The sequence below is a fragment of the Gossypium hirsutum genome, chromosome D04 (genome assembly GCF_007990345.1).
Source record: "Gossypium hirsutum isolate 1008001.06 chromosome D04, Gossypium_hirsutum_v2.1, whole genome shotgun sequence".
Taxonomy (NCBI): Eukaryota; Viridiplantae; Streptophyta; class Magnoliopsida; order Malvales; family Malvaceae; genus Gossypium; species Gossypium hirsutum.
Window position 1 is genome coordinate 6,218,368 of NC_053440.1, and position 20,145 is coordinate 6,238,512.

General features: G+C 30.8%; 3 protein-coding genes across 8 annotated transcripts; all 3 read right to left on the minus strand.

The window, feature by feature from the left end:
* Window positions 1–1,661: 1,661 nt before the first annotated feature.
* On the minus strand, window positions 1,662–6,523 carry LOC107959711 (WD repeat-containing protein WRAP73). Of its 3 annotated transcripts, XM_041091790.1 has the most exons (10): window positions 6,300–6,523; window positions 6,054–6,186; window positions 5,027–5,515; window positions 4,315–4,536; window positions 4,172–4,241; window positions 3,843–3,941; window positions 2,594–2,689; window positions 2,228–2,357; window positions 2,025–2,138; window positions 1,662–1,907 (listed from the first exon to the last, which is right to left on the minus strand). In XM_041091790.1, coding segments are annotated over exons 1-7 (1,047 nt in total). In that variant the 5' UTR covers window positions 6,302–6,523; the 3' UTR covers window positions 1,662–1,907; window positions 2,025–2,138; window positions 2,228–2,357; window positions 2,594–2,657. The 3 variants fall into 3 exon arrangements, with proteins under 3 accessions (XP_040947724.1, XP_040947723.1, XP_016751331.1); XM_041091789.1 differs by lacking the exons at window positions 1,662–1,907; window positions 2,025–2,138; window positions 2,228–2,357; window positions 2,594–2,689; window positions 3,843–3,941 and adding an exon at window positions 3,988–4,053 and having other exon boundaries at window positions 6,300–6,516; XM_016895842.2 differs by lacking the exons at window positions 1,662–1,907; window positions 2,025–2,138; window positions 2,228–2,357; window positions 2,594–2,689; window positions 3,843–3,941 and adding an exon at window positions 3,988–4,053 and having other exon boundaries at window positions 6,054–6,516.
* LOC107960943 (60S ribosomal protein L14-2) lies at window positions 1,851–2,337 on the minus strand. Its single transcript, XM_041091363.1, has 2 exons — window positions 2,254–2,337; window positions 1,851–2,138 (listed from the first exon to the last, which is right to left on the minus strand). Exons 1-2 carry the CDS (start codon window positions 2,335–2,337, stop codon window positions 1,851–1,853), a joined length of 372 nt encoding a protein of 123 aa, XP_040947297.1.
* A 1,596-nt stretch (window positions 6,524–8,119) lies between the features above and the next one.
* On the minus strand, window positions 8,120–18,368 carry LOC107959710 (agamous-like MADS-box protein AGL1). Of its 4 annotated transcripts, none has more exons than NM_001327702.1 (9): window positions 17,756–17,802; window positions 17,444–17,679; window positions 9,906–9,987; window positions 9,684–9,745; window positions 9,482–9,581; window positions 9,320–9,361; window positions 9,003–9,044; window positions 8,732–8,911; window positions 8,120–8,387 (listed from the first exon to the last, which is right to left on the minus strand). In NM_001327702.1, the coding sequence occupies exons 2-8, from the start codon at window positions 17,668–17,670 to the stop codon at window positions 8,762–8,764; spliced, it is 705 nt and encodes a 234-aa protein (NP_001314631.1). In that variant the 5' UTR covers window positions 17,671–17,679; window positions 17,756–17,802; the 3' UTR covers window positions 8,120–8,387; window positions 8,732–8,761. The 4 variants fall into 4 exon arrangements, with proteins under 4 accessions (NP_001314631.1, XP_016751324.2, XP_016751327.2 ...); XM_016895835.2 differs by having other exon boundaries at window positions 8,166–8,387; window positions 9,470–9,581; window positions 17,756–18,368; XM_016895838.2 differs by lacking the exon at window positions 9,003–9,044 and having other exon boundaries at window positions 8,166–8,387; window positions 17,756–18,368.
* Window positions 18,369–20,145: the final 1,777 nt, after the last annotated feature.

Here is a 20,145-nt window from a genome sequence, read left to right on the forward strand (position 1 = left end):
GGGAAAATTTTGGTTGATTCACGAATATTTTTTCCCTTCTTTTGCTTGGCTTTAGCTACAACTTTATCACTTTAAAACTTAGTTGGATTCTAGTTCAAGCCATCACTTTAACCTATAAAATTGGATAGAATCATAGCAATCAATAACAATGATGTTTTTTTTAGTAAATTAGAAAGTTTTTTTTATTATAATTATTGTATTTCTAGTTATATGAATAGTGGATCGAAAAATGATGATTTTTACTATTATTTTAACTTGCATGATAATTATAATAACTATAATTAGTTAGAATAACACTGACATTCTTCTTAGCAAGAATTATTGTAATAGCTAGGATAGAAAGACGTTATAATATTAACTCACAACTCCACTATATCAATACATGTAATGGTAATTTTTATCCGCACCAATAAAATTGAATAGGTCATACCACTCAATAACATCTAATATTTATATATATCTATAAAATTGGATAAAATCACTCTAACCGACAATATACCAACACATTTAACTAAATAAGCAACCATAATCTAAAAACTTTAAATTACAAAATCTAACTACGTCTACTTGAGCTATAGTAATAGCTTCTTAGCAAATTTGATAATAATAAAGCCTTGCTTGAAATCGAAAACTTTGATTTCGTAAGTAAATCGAAAACTTTGATATCTAAGTAAAATAATCAGGGCACGTTTGGTTCGCTGTATTGGATTAGAGGTGTATTGGATTAGAGGGGTAATGGATTAGAGGTGTATTGGAATAGAGGTGTAATAGCAAATCAACTGTTTGGTTGAATGTAATGGAATAGAGGCGTAATAGTAATCTTGTGTTTGGTTGAATGGAATAGAGGTGTAATAGCATAATGAAAAAAACTAAAATGACTAGAATACCCTTAGCATAAATTTGTTTTGGTAAATGATTATTGTTATTGTTATTTAAATTTTAATAAGATTATTAATATCAATAATAAATAATTTAATCATATTTAAACATAATTATTATTAAATATATTATAATTAAAATATATAATTTAATAAAATTCTTAATAATCAATATTCTTATATGAATTTACTCAAATCATAATATATGATACTATAAAATATAAATTAACATAATTATTATTAAATATATTATAATTAAAATATATAATTTAATAAAATTCTTAATAATCAATATTCTTATATGAATTTACTCAAATCATAATATATGATACTATAATTTACTCAAATTCTTATATGAATTTAATAAAATATCATTTGAAATAATTAATATTAAAATTAACATGTAACTGTTTGTTACTCATTCTTTGTTTCTTATTCTTTTTGTTTTGATCATGTATCAATCATTTAAACCAAATGCTTGGTTGTATTGGACAGTGTTTTATTACTTTATAAATGCATGATTTTATATACACAAATACATATGTATAGGAAAATTATCTGAATGAATGGTTAATATTTATTATCAGCAAAACTTAGTATATACACACATAAATTAAGGTAAGATAATTAACTCGATATCTAGCTTGAGCAGCTCGAGTTTGTCTAAACAATACATCAAAACTTTTTATTTTGAAGCTTATAAACTTAAACAGCTTAAGTGTCTTATTTTTCATTATGCTATAAAGGGAATATAAATAAATACCAGAATTTTGATACGAAAAATTGCAGCAAGCAAAGCAATATCCTGCTATTAAACTCACTATAAAATATGTAATATAGCAAACAAAGATCTCTCAACTGATCTTTAATCTTTTTAATCATTTGTAAATAAAAGAAAAAATTACAAAAAAGAACAACCTGCAGAATGTTTGATGACAAAAACCAACAAAAATCCATGATTCAATATCAAATTCAAGATGCATTCTCCTTTTTCAGCTTAGCAAGTTCTTGCTTGATGACTCCAGACCTCTGCAAAACCGTATTACAGCTCGTCAAGCTTCGATTGAAGTTTTGAGGAAGTGCTTTCAAGAAAAGAACTCTGGTATAAAACGGGTAGACACAATAGGGGGTGTATCGGAAACTGACCTTGATCTTAGCCAACATAAGCTTGAACCTATCAAAGTCGTTGAGAGATGCTCTTCTCTTCTGGACAATCAACTTTCTACCCCACGAGCTACTTTCCCATTTGTTCTTTAACATCTGTAAGTTAACATAAGAGTGATAAGAAAGAAAACATATCTTCAAGAAATAACATTACAAATGCTGGTGAAAGCTGTCGTCGTCCTTACCAGCCTTCTCCATAGCTTCGATCAACCCATTTGTTCTTGGGAACACGTGGAATGTCAATTGTGATATCTGTCAATGTAAGCCTCTTGAAGTTCATTTGGCCTCTTACCATATCCGGGCATCAACAAGTGCCTGCCACATTAAAAATAGTCACTTCTTACACGCACATCTCCAAATAACACCTATAGGACTTCAACTAGACTAGTTGGCTGATAAAGGAACATTGATAATTGAGCAGACCATAATCCAAAGACTAAAACCAGCAAGATGGGTTAGTAGAAAAATTATGCAGCCAAAATCTAATGGTCACATTAAAGACATGTTTAAACCCTTCATATGACATGTGATAAAGGAAAGGGCTTTCTTACATGACCACAGGTAAGTTTGCAGGCAATTGCATGACTTGCTTCATGCAAGAATACTGTAATGAGCTTAAAAGGCAGCAACAGCACTGTTCTCCATATCTACAACAATCAGGGGGAAACATTAGGTCAATCCATTTAAGCAAACAGAGGCAACCAGTTCAAATTCCAAAGAATGCTGTATCTTTTAACAGAAATTCAACTGCAGTGAATCCCCCTAGAAAACTCCTAAAACCTTGGCATCCTCATCCTTATGAACAACTTATGAAAATTGTTGTAAATGCCATAGCATTTATGAGTTCCTTATGAACAGATTTACAACAAGTATTACAAAAGTAAATCACAAATGCTTCAAGAAAAGAACCCAATTTCCTTCAACGTGCAAACCAAGAAACTATTTAAACTGAATCTATTTCGTAATTCAAATTACCATCAATTTTCTTGGAAGTAAGTGAATGCAAATGCATGCAGGAGATAATATCAATGGAGAAGCAGATCGAAGAAACATTCTAAAACAGAGGATTAATTTGCTTCCCTCGATTGAACTCCCTCAAATTGAAAGATCTTCAGAAACTCATTGGATTTTTCCATGAAGATTATACTGTTGACTTCCCAGCCTTAAAGATTCTTGAGATAGAAAACAGTCCAGACTTGAAGGCATTCATCCATAAATCTATCGACAAATATAACCCTACTGGTGGAGTTTTGTTCAACGAAAAGGTACTGTTTTTAACGCAGTGAATTGTACCTTATTTCCATTTCTCTTGTTATAATTAACTCTTCTAATCATTTCTTCCACAGACATGAATACTGACATCAACTATAGAATGAATACCAATGATCTACTAGATGAATAGGACAATTCTAAAATATGACACACGTCCGGCAAATCGAGTAGTGACATAGGTGGTACTATCCCACATTCTAAAAAGTATTAGGTTTCCTATGGTCCTATATTAAGTTTGGCCTTGCCAGTCATTGGAAATTGGGTTTAAATCGGATGCTTTAATAGTCACCAAGGGCATTCATCAAGCAAAAGGGCTGACACGTCTAGTGGTAGGGGTAACGTGGAAAGGAGAGAGATTATTTCAAATTAAACAATATTTCTCGAATAAGATAAAATGTACTGCAAGATCATTGTGCTAATTAGAAATAGAGCATACTAAATTCTTTGCACTCATATTTGTGTCACTTATTATATGGTATGAAAAACATAAAACATTTAGTAAATCTACATCAATTCGGTAAGACTTACCAATTCCTTGTTTAGGGTTAGGTTTGTCTGCAGGAGGCTTTTGGAAAGGAAAAGTAATGGGTACTTCCATAACCTCGTATCTAACTTTGAAGTGTCCGCCTGGGCATCTGTTAGTGGGCATATGAACCATATTAAATAACTGATGGGCTGCAATTCACGTATTGAAAATGACTGGAAAGGCAGGCATGCAACAGCATTTAAGCTTAATAAACTGTATACAAAAGAACAGAGCACTCAGGTCCTAAACAGTCGAGCACAATTTCAATCAAGCAGTACATCAAATTAATGAAAAGTCAATAATAAGAGATATAGAATCTCACTATCCTTACCAGAGCCTCCCATAAAGTCATCGTCCAAACATAATCCAGACATATCAAGTTGCAACGGCTCATCTACCTCCTGCCAATATCAAATACAAAGTTAGTAGATGCTTCTCACAGAATGAATCATCATAACAATGAAAACAAATTACCTTGAAAACGGCAGCACAACAAGGAGCACGAACGGTTGATAGGTGCATAAACTCAGCAAAAGTTTTCCAAGTAAGGTGGTTTAGAACTCGTAGCATCTGATCATAACTACCCACAGCAAGAAACTGGCCACAGGGAGACCATGAAACACTTTTTACTCCCAGTCCACTTTCATATGCTTGATACTTAAAGAGACACCTTCCATCTGGAGAATATATTAGAACCTGTCTCAAATTAAATAAGGAACCATGAACACTTTAATATTTCCAACTATATCAGCTCCAAGAGAAAGTATTGGCACACAAAAAGAAATGCATGCTTATACATCAGTAAAACCATAAACATAACTATGTGCTAATAGATGGTTAAGTAGAAATGCAACCATCAGGGCCATGTAAATTCTTATTTGGAAAGATCTTACATAAGATACCATTTTCACCACAAATTTCTTGTTCTTTTCTTTTTTAAAATAAATAAAGAAGAGAAGAAATGGTTCTTCCCAATATACACATCATATATCATCAGGGCCATGTAAATTCTCATTTGGAAAGATCTTACATAAGATACCATTTTCACCACAAATTTCTTATGCTTTTCTTTTTTTAAATAAATAAAGAAGAGAAGAAATGGTTCTTCCCAATATACACATCATATATCATCTAGGAACCAGAAAGGGGCAATTTGGCGACTGAAAGGAAAACAAAGTTCACATACTTTGTATTCAAGAGGTGAATCCCAGATCACTATTGCACTGTCATCCGGTGACCACTGAATATCAGTCATATCCAATGTGTCAACGGCGAAAACACCCATTATCTCCCAAGAGTGACAGGACAACAAATTTATATAGTCCTTACAATCACGCCTTGTGCAGATAGCAGCAAACTTTCCATCTTTAGTAAATGAAACTCCTTTGGAACCATGCTTTGGCCATTGTACATGAACGCAGGCTGTGTTCACTAAGGACCAAACTGTTAATCGCAGCTGAAACTCCGAGGTGGTCAGTATGTGACGGCTATCTGGGCTCCATCTTGCATAAGCAATACCAGCAGGACCTTCATCTATTTTGCATGTCCATTCGGGTTGGGTGAGTGACCATGCCTGTATCATGGGTCTTTTATAGAGACCACAAAGAATGTACTCAGAATCAAGTGCCCATTCAATATAGCTTATCTTGTCCAAGCAAGAAAACAACTGCACAACCTGCAGCAATTTGAGTAAATTTACCGTTTGGAAATACAGGAAATGTAAGCTGTGAACCTCAAAAATGACCTTTGCATGACAATAAATGCTTAGGCAAATTCATAATTAATTTGCAAGTTTTTTCATTGAGAGGAGTGTTTCAATGCTAAAAGATAAATTTTGCTCAAATAGTTTGTGATTTCACAACAGACACAATGCCCAAAGAAACAGAACAAAGATCAAATCTATTAGCTTGGTCTAAAGAGTGAAGCAATACAAAGCAAATAGGAAGCATTAGTAATCAAATCTGACTAAAATGTTGTCTAAATAAGCACAAGAAGATCTAATCAGAAACTAAAATGAGGTGAATCTACATAACTAAAATTTGAATCAAGCATACAATTCATTCAAAAAAACCAAATCAAAACGCACCCAAAAGAAAAAGAGAAACGCATTTTATCATATCAGTCCTCTCCTTCCTCGCATTTCATCAGCAAACAAAGAAAGCAAATGAATTGGGAATTAGAAGAAAAAGAAGGAAAAATTGAAAATACTGTACCTTGAAGGAGAGTGTATCCCGAATCATAAGACGGTAATCGACAGCAACCGCAATGTAACGAGCATTCGGTGAAAAACAGCAAGGACCCGTTTGTTTATAAGCTTCAGTGAACTCCATTTTTACCAAAATAATCCTAGAATTTTTCCAGATTTAGATTGAATGAAATTCAATGAAGACGAAATCCCTATTTCCTTGGTTTTTCCATCGCAAAAAAAAAAAATAATCAGAAAAGGGGAAACCGATTACATGCAGAATCAGCAGAGTGAAACAAATCTGGAGGGGATTAACTTGCCAACAACGAATTCGGCAGAGGCTAGAAGGAACAGAAGAGAAACGGGGAAGCAGATGGGAGGGTATAACAGGGATGGTAAACCTATGCGGAGCCTAATCTGAGCAAATGGGGTGTATTAGAAATCGGTGGATTTCACCGATTAAGTTAGTCGCCTATTACAGCCGTAATAGAAAAACCACGAACCAAACAATGGCATAGAGGCGTCTTAAGTAGGCCCCACCGATTAGGGTGTATTGGACGTATTTTTTTTTCTATTAGTACTAGTATGTATTAGTATTGGTTTGTTTCGATATCTCGTTTCGAATTTATCGCTATTTTTAAAAATATTTGATATATGTATATAAAAAAACCTATACAAATATCAAATAAAAAGATTAAATAAGTATTCAATATAAAATACTCATCAATTATATAAAATATTCTTTAATTAACTTCACAAATATAATCCATTATTAAACTAATTAAAAATAAATAAGCAAAAAAATATTGCATAAATTATTGCATAAATTAAATAATAAAATTATTCTATATTATACATATAACAATTCATAATTCAATAAATTCAAAATAAATAATAAAAAATTTAAATTTAATCAATACATCATATTTCGACTGGCTTGGGTGAAATTAATCGGTAAGCACCAATACGACTGGTAGTGACTAAATTTTGCACTAGAACGGAACCTAAAGTTCATCATTCCTGGTTACTATCAGAACATAATTGACTACTTAAATTTTAAGTTAGAGTCCCATCATATTTAAATACCAGGAGTGACTTTTGTTTTAAAAATTTTTTGACTTTAAACTTTATCATGTGTAACTTTATCCAAAGATATATATATTTGAAAAAGTATCTAAATATATTCCAATCTTCGTATTAATTTGATCCTTTTAGTTATAGTTATTTCGATATGATTTATTTAAGATTGAGTTCAAGTAATTAAAAAGTTAAAAATTAAGGGTGAGTTTGGATGGGCAATGCGTTTACTTGCGATTAGTGTAAAAACAGCGGTGGCGGTGAGATTAGATATTGTAGCGATACTGTAGCGTGAGACAAAAAGGAAGCTAAATGCACTACACCGCACCCAATCGCCCATCCAAACTCACCCTAAGTCCTTCTAATTTTTTAATTTAAAAATCTCAGTCTAATTATTAACATTGTTAGCATTTTGTCAAAATTTGTGAATTTTTTTGTCAATAAAATTTGTGAACTTGACTTATTAATTAGGCTACCCAGATATGATCAAGGGTAAAGCCAGAAAATTTTTTTAAGGGGCAAAAATTAAATTGTAATTTTTATGATAGTAAAAATATAATTTTTAAAGGGTTAAATCAAAATTTTATCATTTTTAGGGGGCTAAAGTATAATTTTATCTTTATTAATTTAAAATTTTAAAAATTTTAAAGGGTTAAAATAACAAGTTTTTCATTTTAACGAGGTCGAGGCCCCTGCCAGCCTCTGATGTGATATATAATTAATAAAAGATAAAGTTGTTGAATTGATAAATTTTTATAGAAACTACTAATAATGATAATGATAGACTAAAGCTTTTAAATTAGAAAAATTAAGAGGATTGATTTTTTATTTTATTTCTTTTATAGAAGTATAGGGCTAATAACTTATAATTAAGGAAACAAAGCGACATCAAATTTTAAATCTGATATTTAATTAAAGGAAAATCTTTTGATATATGGTTAAAAATTTGATAAGTGTTTAAAAAATAAAAGCTCAAATTATCTAGTTATTGAATTGAACAAATATATCCAAAGTAGATGAGAGAAGGGATGAAAACTATATGTAGAGTTTTAAGAAACATATATAATACAAAAATAAACCTTTCCTGCAATAAAACAGTTAAAAAGGAGTCCAGTGCTGAAACCTAAGTTCCTTACATTCATCATAATCAACAACTAGGCTTTCAACTGTTTATAAACCATATATAAATATATATATATATACTTGCATGGCTTATAAGATATATATATATGCTTAACCAGAGATAAAGTTGGTAGAACATTAGAGGCTGCTGCTTGCATGTCAGCTGCACCAAAAAGTAAAATAAATAATAAGCAGAGAAAGAAATATATATGCACAATAATGTGAGAATATTAATTATGAATATGGAAAATGAGCGACTGTTTAATTCTTCAAAGTTTATAGCCTTTTCAACTTAATTTATATGCATTAATTGGCAGGGACCGTTTGGTGCAAATATTCAGCATTGTAACTACATACATGCACTTGCTCATACTAATAACAAAACTCACATCTTTGTGTAAATAGATAACTTTATATGTTTATAGGGAGCTTTTCAAGTAGTTGTTCCATATACCATCCTCTTCCAAAGTGCTTAATTTTAAGCAAATAATTAAAATGGGTTCTAACCTTGAATAGATGGAGGTGGAAGAGAGAAGCTTATACAAGTTGAAGAGGAGTTTGGTCTTGGTTGGAGTAATCATTATTACTGGGTTCCAGCAGGTTTACTGGCAGAAAGTTGCGATTGTAGGAGGAGGCTGCTTGCATCAGCTGGTTTGATTGTTGTTGCGCTCTTTCATTTTCAGCTATCTGCATCCATACAGCCATGCATCTATTTTAATCATGATCAACACCCAACATCTCCATCTATAGTTGAAATTCATTAGGCAGAGAGGCTTACTTTTGCTCGCAGGTACATGTTATCGTTCTGCAGTTCAACTTCCTAGAAATTATATACCCATTTTACAGCTGTTAATAATTAAGACGACGACCTTTATGCTATCACTCATATCTTGTATAGTGTCTAACAAACTAAAGATTCTGAAGATGAAACTACAATGGGGTTTGAGGATATCAAAGTATACAATCCTCTTTTTTCTTTTTCAAACTAATGATGGATGAATCAACATACTCAAGATTGCTTCTAAACCAGCTATATACCGGGTTTTGAGTTAACTAGCCTATAAATAAATAGACCAAGTAGGGATGAAAGTTTACCCTCTTTTGCATGAATCCAATTTCTGCAAACAGTAATTCGTTCTGGTAGAGTTGGAGAATGTGGTGAGTGAATAACCATATTTTATTCCATATAATAAACAAACAAAGAGATTAAGATAGAAGGAAAGGATGAAAGATCTTAATATACACCAAAACAAAAACCTTTTTGGATCTGATTCTACAAATGCCTTTCTCCAGCCTGCCTTCAAGGTTCTTGAGTTCCTTAAAGGTCAATGAGCTCAGAGCCTCTCCAAGGATATGCCTGCAACAAACATCACTCGTATATAGATATAGATATAGATATAGATATAGATATAGATATAGATATAGAGTGTAGGAAGAAGAAGAGAAATTGCTAGGAGACCTGTTCATGTTCTGAACATCACGAATTTGTCGTCGGAGTTTGGTGGCTTCTTGCTGGTAGAACTGAGGTCATTTTTATAACATTAGTATCATATAATATAAAGAGAAAGAAGAGTGAGTTAAGAGAATGAGAAAACGACACAAAAACCAAGTGGAATAGGAACCTCTCATGCCCTACCAAGTGATAGCCAATGATTTAGTAAATCAGGTAATATGGACTTGCCTGAATGTTGGCTTCAGCCACAGACCCTGGAGTTGTTGCATCTGAGCATGCTTTCTTGTATCTCTCAATTGTTGCTCTCACACTGCAAGCAATAGTTCCAGTTGTTTGAATGCCAAGTAGTAGTCAATTGAAAATGCCATTTTTACAAGTGGAAACTACTTTTAAACCGAGGTTTCTTATACTACATAATAGCAGCACACAACAGTCTACATAACTTCAACTACCCTATCTTAGGAAAATGTGAAGGCCTCTTCTTGAATACATAGACAAAGCCATAAGTTAACAATGCAATATTAAAATTAGGGTGTTTTCTTAAATGTTATAACACATCATTAGGGAGAGGTCAGATGGAAAAGCACTTCAGAATAAGCTTTTTATAAGCTTCAATGTTACACAAAACATCATAATAGTTTGTATAATTAGATCATTCACACAATATAATTTTTTTTAAATAAAAAAATCTTATAGGTTTAAAATATCAAAATAATTAAAACCTGTGTACTTGCATAAAATGTCTAATATAATCCTTGTACTTTGAAAATGTCCAATGTAATACTTTACTTGAAGTGTCAATGTGTTTTATTATAATACCTCTACTTTTATAAAATGTCAAATGTGATACATGAATTATCAATATGTGTTTTATTATGGTACTTAATGTTAACTTCGTTATTGAATTGCTAAACCAGCCCATGAAAATTTTGACATGTAGTATTTTCTTTTCTAAATTATTTCATGGATAATATAACATTATATGAAAAACTAAATAAAACAAAAATAAATAAATAATTGATAAAAAAACTAAATAAAGAGTTTTCCATTTGAAAATATACTTTTAATAAAAAAAATTATTATCCATGAAAGTTTTTTTTTATTAACCATATGTTTAGTAATTTTTTAACTTAATTTATTTTGTTTTATTTAGTTTTTTACATATAACATTTATCCACGTGGATTTGATGATTTGAAAAAAAAATTCTACGTATTAAATTTTCATTGGCTAGTTTAGCAATTCAATAATAGTGTTAATACCATGTATCATAATAAAATATATATTGATAATTTAGGTGTCGTATTGGACATTTTCAAAATACATGTACCACATTGGACATTTTACGAAAATGTAAATGCCCTAATAAAACATATATTGATAGTTCAAATACCACATTAGATATTTTCATAGTACAATTACTACATTAAACATTTTATAAATAAACAAGTACCAAATGTGGCATTATCCCTAAAATTTTCTTTTAAAAAAATGAGAAACCATCTTCGGAAAAAAAATTTTACAATGAAATATTAACACACTTTTCCGCCGGCTGCCATATTAATTAGGTGGCAAATATTTAATATAGTAACAAAAAAAATACTATTAAATTTATTCATGAGTAAGGTTATCCGTCTAAGTTCAAAGGTCTACCTGAAATTTGAAAGGATTTGAGTAAAAATATTAGATCCGAAATATGGGTCAGGCTCGGACTTGAACATTCAAAGCCCAACCGGCCCATTTTAAGTTTATAATAAATTATATTATGTTATTTTTAATATTACGTAATTTATAACACAAAAAATAAATCTATACTAAATATATAATACTACTCTAATGTAAACATTAAAATAATGCTAAGATGACTATATAAAAAATTTAACAAATAAAAATATATATAATTATTAAATATTAAATTAAAATAATATAAATATTTAAAAAAATTAAAACTAATATGGGCGAGCTTAAAATGGGCTCGACTTATTTTTTTGTAAATATAGGTGACCTTAGACAAAATTTTAAGTCCATATTTCAAGCCAAACCGGACTTGGACAAACATAAAATTATTATCATACTTAGATTCGATCCGACCTGACGTATGAACACTACTTAAAATACACCATCAATATAACAACAAAAAAATAGTTGATATTTATTTTATAAATTTAGCAAGTTGAAAGCCAAAAACTTTATAATTTTTATAAACATAAATGGATTAAATGAAAATGAATTAAATACATTGATAGAGTAAAAAATTTTGAAAGTAGAAAAATCAAAAGAATTATTAAAATTTCTTTTCATTGGTTTAGTAGGAAGGATGGAAATTTTGAAAAAAGAATTTATTTATTGTTTGGTAGAGTTAAAAAGTAAAAGGAAAAAAATAAAATCTTTATAAAATGCATAATTTTGAACATGCAGGCTTACCTCTCATTTCTTTTTCTTTATCATTTCAATTTGAAATAATTTATTTTTTATGTATTAGAATGAAAAATAATTTTTTTTATGTTTTCTTTCCTACCAAATGAACTTAATTTAGAGCTAATTCTTCATTCCTGTCGCAGTTGAAAAAAGGGTTTTAAGAAAGATGCGATTGAAAAGTGTGATTTATTAATTTCAAATGTTTTGCATTGTTGTAAAAAATTTATGGTAAAAAGTTAAAATGTCTATTTTAAATATAATATTGGAAAGCCAAAAAAAAATTAAACAATTTAATATAATAATACATTATATATAAAATTTTAATACTTTTAAGTAATTAATATAAATTATTTGTAAAATTAATGATATAAAATATTACAAAAATTTAAATATGATGATAAATGATATTTAAATAATTTAATATTTGTTGGAACTCATTTGAGATTGAGTTGAGGTGCTAGCAGCACTTCTGCACTGTAAAAGCAATCCCAAACAAATTGCTTTTGCAACCAAAAGCACTTTCAAGAAGTGCTGGGTGCATTTGGGTTTTGGTTTTGGGGTGATATCACCTTATTAAATCATTTTTATCTACCCAAGTACAAATGAAATAATGGAAGGTTATATCATGCTTCCAGCTGCTGCTGCCATTTTGAAACTTTCAGACCCTTTTGCTATATCAAAATCGCAGAGCAATTGTTCAAGGTCAGTATGAGTTAAATTTGTTGCTATTTCTTGGTTTGTTAAACCAAGATTGCAGAGCTGTTTGGTATGCTTTGCTCATCCTTCAATTTTTTCTTTATTTGTTTGTTGAATATGTAAGGGTTTAGCAGATGGACTGTGTAGTTTGGTATCAATGAAGCTCTATTACTGTAAAAACAATAATATGGGAAAACCAATGTCAGGCTTAAACCTACCTACATTTTTTGGCTTCGCTTTGTGCATGCAGTACTTAGCCAAATATCATTGCTTTTTTTTTTTTTTACTTCTTTTTGTTTTTTTAGCAATCTATTGTGTTTTAGTTTTATATATATGTGGGGGTGCCTCGGAAGCCCAAGATTGAGCAACATGCTCAACTTGGAAGGCTACTTATATATATATATATAATGAATTAATGAATAATTAAAGCATAATATATTTTGATGTTAACTATAAACCGTATTTACATGTGGGTTAATTAAGTGCACTTCAATTGTAGTTTCAAGGTTGTCTTCTTATAAGTTTGAATTTATAATCATTTTTATTAAAATTTAATTATAAATATATATTTATTCCATAATTTTTTTTAAATAATAAAATAGACAAACTGAAAGAAAATAAATTAAGAAGCCAAATGAAAGAGAGTAGATAAAATAATGTATATTTCTAGAAAAAAAAAACATTATTCTTGTATATACCATTCATCAACAATGGGTCTTTATGGACCTTATCTATTCTTGTTGATATTTATCACGAAGTGAAATTTGAAGTCATTTTATTGTGATAGATGAAAAGTGTTATGCTTGTTGAAGCAAGTAAAATATCGAAAGGTGAAAAGGCAAAAGCAATATGGGATACGAGGTTGACAATAATATTTTGTGATCTTTGTATTAAGGAGATAAGTAATGGCAATAAACTCAATACTCATTTCAAAAGAGAAAGGTAGCTAAGAATTATTGCCAATTTTGAGAATGAAACGAGTAAGGCTTGTACACAAAAACAATTAAAAAATAGGTGGGACTTATTGAAAAAAGAATGGAATCCTATAAAAAGAACAGTTGATGCTTAGAAAATTAGTGAAAGAGTAAGCTAAAGGTACAATTTTTTTTTGTATAATTATTATTTCTCTTATTTATAAGGTTTTCTCATTTGTACTAAACCATTATTTTATATATAAGTTGTCCTTAAAGCTCTAAAATTTAGAGTTGCAAGCACTGATCCTGGATTAGAAGGAAATTTAGACCACATTTCATGAGAATAATTGCAATCGATTACAAATAATGGACACCTAGCGATTTATTTGAGAATGAATACAATGAGGCACCTAAAAAAATGAAGAAGAAAATTAATGATAGACCACTTGAGCCTCAACAACATGTTCTAGATATATGGCAAAAAAAAATCCATCGAGGTGGGATCTTCCCATAAAAAATCCTCAAATGCAAGAGGGGTTGTAAAGTTATATAGCCAAATTAATATACTATGCAATGTTGCTAATAATATGAGTCAAGCTACATCGAGCCTAACTCCCATGAATGATTCATTGGCATACCATAAGTTATCAAAGTGCTTGATAGCTTGTTGGAGGAAGTTCCAAAAGCTAGTCCACTCAGTGGGGAAGCCGAATGGGGGGTTGGCAAGGGCCCCGGCCCCCTAAAATGAATTTTTTTTATTTAGGCCCTTTTATAATTTATAAAATTTAAAATAATAATGGTAAAATTGTACTTTGGCCCCTCAAAATGATAAAATTTTGATTTAATTCTTTAAAAAATATAAAGATATAGGCTATTAAAATAGTAAAATTATATTTTTACTATCATAAAAATATACAATATAATTTCTAACCCCCAAAAAAGTTTTGCCCAAATCCACTGTACTTTTTTTTTGCTGAAGTTATTGGTCAATAAGGATAAACAATTGTGTTTTTATCCATATCTCATGATATTAGAGTTTGGTGGCTTAAGACTGAAACGGGGGAGAGTTCTAAATTTGCTAGCCTTCTTAGGTCATAAGATATGCATTATCAAATTTCGCTAAGTTTCTTTTATTTTCAATTGTTATGTTTGAATATTAGTTTGCATTGGACATTTATAAGTGTCACATTTGACAATTTATGTATGTGTGCTTGCTTTATTTATTTTCGCACAATGATGAATGTTTATTATCTCCTTTTTACATGTTGTGACAATACAAGGGATGTTATTGCTTGTAGTTTAATGAGTTCACTTTTAACTTTGATACGTTATGATGTGCTATTTTGGTAAAATATAAATTACATAGATGCATGAATTTAGTAGTAATTTTTATTATCGAAGTAATGGTAATAGCTATTATATTATTTATATTCTTAAATTAAATTACTTAAATATCATTTAAATTAATCAATTTAATAGTAATTATATTTCTTTTAAAAATTTTAAATTGTATTCATGGATGAAATTAATATTTATTATTATAAAATGGATTATTTTTGCTTTCCAGTATTAGGTTTAAAATAAACATTTTAACTTTCAAAAGTAATTTTTGAGAGTAATACCAAACACATGCTTTTTCATTGCAGTTTTTCCTATTGTAACTTTTAAAAGGCAATTTTAAACCGAAACAACAATGCTAAATTAGCCAAAACCCCAAACCTAATAAAGAAAAAGAAGAACTATATTTTCTCTTCACTTTTCTACTTAAAAGAATGCTTGATATTGCAATTAACAGATTCTAACATACATTTCAACATTAGATAAACAGGAAAGGAAAGGATTTGTTTTTGATATTTGGTTGCTTGCAAAATAAGATATAATAACGAAATCATTTATAAGCATTCATAATTAACAACGAAATAAACATTTTATAAATTAAAAACTTTCTTTCCTTTCCTTTTAAATAATGCAAATAAAGAAGCATAACATTCCCTAAAATTTTTTGTTTAATTAAAAAAATGCATTAGGCAAGGTGAAGCAGCAGTAGGTAAAAATACTGCACTCTAAAAAGTAAAGCAGAAGTGTTGTATGTGATTGAGAAGGGAGGCAGCTAGCTGTTTCCTTAAATTTGTCGAGCCTTTCATTGGTTACCTCTGCCACTCTGGTACAAGATCCCTGGATATGATTGGTTGTGATCCTTTTACTTTTACTTTTTATGTGTTTTTATCATTTATGAAAAATGTGAGTTGCTTTTTACCCCATTCCACAACATGTAATGACCTCTATCTCTTGAAATACCCAGAAATTTTAACCCCAGCAAGAAAACAACCCCCTTTATTTATAATATTATTATCCTTCCTTTTTAACTCTGGGGTTACTATTAAATAAGGCATGAAAACTATGAAATGTTGAGTGAAAATGTAAGCAGCTGCAGTTGCAGTTGCAGTTGCAGGTGCAGGCCATGGCCAATGCTACAGGCTCCAAGAAAGTGCATGCAGAGAATCCCATTGGTTCGTACCCTTTGCTTCTATCCGTCTTTTCTCGCGTATTGCTAGGCTAGCTATTAGAATTTTCTCCTTTCTTTACTATTTTACCTTACATATTATATAATAGAACAAATATACTTCAGTTTTTGTTGGTATTCTATAGGATTTGTTGGTTGTGTAGTCTAAATGTTGCAATTTAGATGATCATTTTGATATGTATCAATCAATTGAAACTCTCCTCTTTTAACAGAAAAAGTGAGGGATGGATGGGAAGCAATGAAATTAACTAGAAAAGTTTGAGATTAAAAGATTAAAGAGAAAAGGAACAGCAAACAATGATATAAGAAGGAAAGAAAATCAAAAAAGATTCTTATGGGAAACACAGCTAAGCTTTAGATAAAGAAAAGGAAACCCTTGACTTATGCTAGGATTCCTTTTCAATTTGTGTCAAAGAAATTTGTTTTAGATTCCCATCTGAGTTTTTTTTTAGAAAACCCTAATCTCTTCAAATCTAAAGAAAGCTGATAAGAAGATTAATGGTTAGAGAAAGAGACAAAATTTCCAGGTATCCAATTAGTCTATGACAGGCCAACTTTAGGTTTGTTGAGTGAAACAACCCATTTAGGGGAAAAAACCCTAATCTAATATCTGATTTTGACTGGAGTTTTTGTCACACATCCATTAGACCTATTACCTTGAAACTCTGTCATCATCGGATTGAAAGTGTGAAACAAAAGGGACAAAAAATGACTAATCCATACAAAACAAAACTGGGGTTTTGAACATCTGTTTTATATTCCATAATCTAAAAGAGTGAGCTAATGAGAGCATGACACAGTTTTGTTTTACCAGACTTTTCTGCAAGGTGTGATAGATGATAGATGACATGTGGTGAGAGAGAGAGAGAGAGAGGAAAAGAGAAGAGTAGGAATTAAGGAAATAGAGTCTGCTTTCAGCTTCACCAATCACTGCTATATATATAAATATATATATCTTTACAACCCTAAAGTTTAAACTAGGGCTATATTTACACCCATTACTTGAAATCATCTGCATGTCTACCAAACAAATTAGAGAGAACATACAAGAAAAGGAAGAACAACCCATAATCAAAGGCTTATAGAAGTAAATGTTGGAAGTCTTCAATGTTTTATGTTTTATTGCAGAACAAAAAGTTCATAAAAAAGGTTATCTTTAATGGAATGAAAAAGATCAAACAAATTTGCAGAACATAGAAGAAGAAGAAAGTGAAACCTGTTGTTAGCATATTCATAGAGACGGCCACGGCTGGAGAAGACTATGAGAGCCACCTCAGCATCACAAAGAACAGATAATTCATAGGCCTTTTTGAGCAGTCCATTGCGGCGCTTGCAGAAGGTAACTTGTCGATTAGTGGTGTTCTCGATCCGCTTAATCTCGATTTTGCCTCTTCCCATTTTTTTCTGGGAAGAGCTTTCTGGGTCTAGATTAGGGAACTCCATGGTTCAAAGCTGAAAAAACAAGCAAAAAAGGAAGTGACGAACAACACCAAAAACAAAACAAAAACACACCACAAGGGGCTCTAACCTGGCAAGGAATTGAACTATGAGAAAGGCTAAGCTCTTGAATTCCAACTCTTCCCCTTCTTTTGATGAATATAGGTTAAGTAGAGCTACAGTTTTGTGTTGCAAAAAAAAGGCAGTTTTCTGCTTTACCAGATAGACATTTATAGACACAAAATTGACCCTTTAACAATCACCCAACACAAGGTTTTTTCATTTTTTTTATTTGCTTTTGCTTTAGCAGAAATCCCTCTCTCTCTCTCTCTCTCTCTCTCTAAAGCAAGCTGTATACGTATTTATGAAAGTACATAATTTTCTTAGGTGAATTTGTATTGGAAAAGTAGAAAGAGAGAGATAGAGAAAGAGAAAGAGAAAGGGATGATGCTAAAGAAGGATGGTTGATGTTCACTTTGAGATTCCATTAACCGTCCATTTCCTTCTTGTATAGGAAAAAAGAGATAGGTGATGGATGATGATGGTAAAGGGTATTTTGGAAACTCACTACCACCATTCTCTTCAATCACACCCCCATACTTTGGCATATCATTCAATCTACTCCATCAATAATAAGTTGAATTAAATCTCTGATTGAGTATTCAATCCACCTCAACTTTAGATTTAGTCCACACCCAGTACCAGTATCGAATACCAAAACATCTTACACCAAATATATAAGAAAAACAAAACTAGATAGGCTCCCATGGTATAATTAGCCTTGTGAAATTCTGGGGTTTTGGGGACCTCTCATTATAGTTTGGTTTTTGGTGACCCTCAAACCCTATTGATGGGAAAAGCTTGACACTATCTCTCTCTCTCTTACATTATTAGAATATGTGCAGGTGGTGACGTGAGTGAAGGTGACTGCCATGTGAACCCTGCTCACCTTCTATTCTTTGTGATTCATTTATGGTAAATAAAAGAAGAGGTGATTTCATAATTTTGGTGCACTCTATTTCCTCCTCTTTGGTTTAAGGGAAAATATGTACCACTCACTGTCACTGTGGGTTCCTCCACTCTCACGGCCCCAACTTGCCAGTACCCACTACCCTTGGTTTTTCTTTCTTTCTTTGTATGCACTGTTAATCAAATCTTCTAGTTAAAAAGAAAATCTAGATTCTAACCATCTAGTGCATGTGGGAAATGTTTGTAGCACTGTAATTTGCCTGCATACTTTGATCCTCTTCCTTCAATGGACACAGATAGAATTATCTTAAACAATAGCTTAAACTGCACTTTCCCATGTGTTTTTTAGTTGTATTATATTGATTGCAGTTAAGGGTTTACTTACATAAATTTTCACCAATTCCATCAACTTTAATTTGGTGTTTTAGATTTGATTGAAGACATTTTAGAACAAAATAATTATTGCTACAGTAGAGTACATCAAATAATAGTGGTGTTATTAGTTTATGAAAAAAAAATTGCAGGTCTAAATTAGAAAAGAAAAAAATCAAAAGCATAACACAAGGAGGTTAGGGCACGTGGAGAGAGCCTCCAGCATTAGGTTAAAAAGGCTAAGAAAAGAGAGGAAGCATAGTGATGGTCCTGAAGGAGGCATGCCCTCCAATAATCATTCCTTTTCTATGCTATAAACTGGATTATGCTCTTCTGCATGTAGTGCATGCTGCAAATCCCAATTTAATGTGGTATGTTGCCACCATTCCAAGCAATTACATTTACAACTTATATCTATTTTAATTTTTTTTAGTGTTAAAAGAAAAAAAACTGTCTCAAACAAACTCCATTACAACCTTAACTTTTGGGGCAAAAAACACACACCCCAACCAACCTTAATTATATCTCCTAATGAGTTATTTAGCGGTAAAAGTATCATGAAAGTCTTTATCTTATTTATTTAAAAAATAGATAAATTAATCCTTGTATGTTAAATCAAAGAGTAAATTAGTTCTTCTGTTAAAAATTCAATCCATTTCCACAATTAAAAATTGGTCTCTATACATCAACATGTATACATGCGATATGCCACATATTACTGTCTAGTTATTTCATTAGTTACGCTAGTTTTTAACAGTACAAATTAATAAAAATTTTAACAGAAATGACCAATATGCTCTTTGAACTAGCGTGTTGGAATTAATTTGTATATTTTTTAAATAGAGAAAGAAATATAATTTAACTCCTAATACAACATTCATTAAAATCATGCTATTTATGAATTATCCGAATTCAAATTTCCGGACCCAATTCATTTGAGTTAAAATTCAATTCTTGGATCATTGCAGAGAATCACACCTCCCAACAAAAACCATGAAATATAAACTGAATCCAACCCTAGTTTTCAACTCAATTCTATCTAACATCTTCGTATATACCTTAAATTAATTTCATTCTATTTAAATATTATTAATATCATATCAATTAAATTTCATCATCAACCTACTATCACCTTGGACA

Bases quoted from the DNA above. Each gene is read 5' to 3' on its own strand.
- LOC107960943 (XM_041091363.1), bottom strand. From the start codon at position 2,337: ATGGTAAGAGGCCAAATGAACTTCAAGAGGCTTACATTGACAGATATC. The intron at 2,139-2,253 runs GTTGATCGAAGC...GTTAACTTACAG, and splicing joins GTGTTCCCAAGAACAAATGG to ATGTTAAAGAACAAATGGGA.
- LOC107959711 (XM_041091790.1), bottom strand. The intron at 5,516-6,053 runs GTACAGTATTTT...AAATTGCTGCAG, and splicing joins GGGATACACTCTCCTTCAAG to GTTGTGCAGTTGTTTTCTTG. The intron at 4,242-4,314 runs GTAATTTGTTTT...TGATATTGGCAG, and splicing joins GTTGTGCTGCCGTTTTCAAG to GAGGTAGATGAGCCGTTGCA.
- LOC107959710 (XM_016895835.2), bottom strand. From the start codon at position 17,670: ATGGAGTTCCCTAATCTAGACCCAGAAAGCTCTTCCCAGAAAAAAATG. The intron at 9,746-9,905 runs GCAAGTCCATAT...AAATGACCTCAG, and splicing joins TGGCTGAAGCCAACATTCAG to TTCTACCAGCAAGAAGCCAC. The intron at 9,582-9,683 runs GTCTCCTAGCAA...TGTTTGTTGCAG, and splicing joins GATGTTCAGAACATGAACAG to GCATATCCTTGGAGAGGCTC.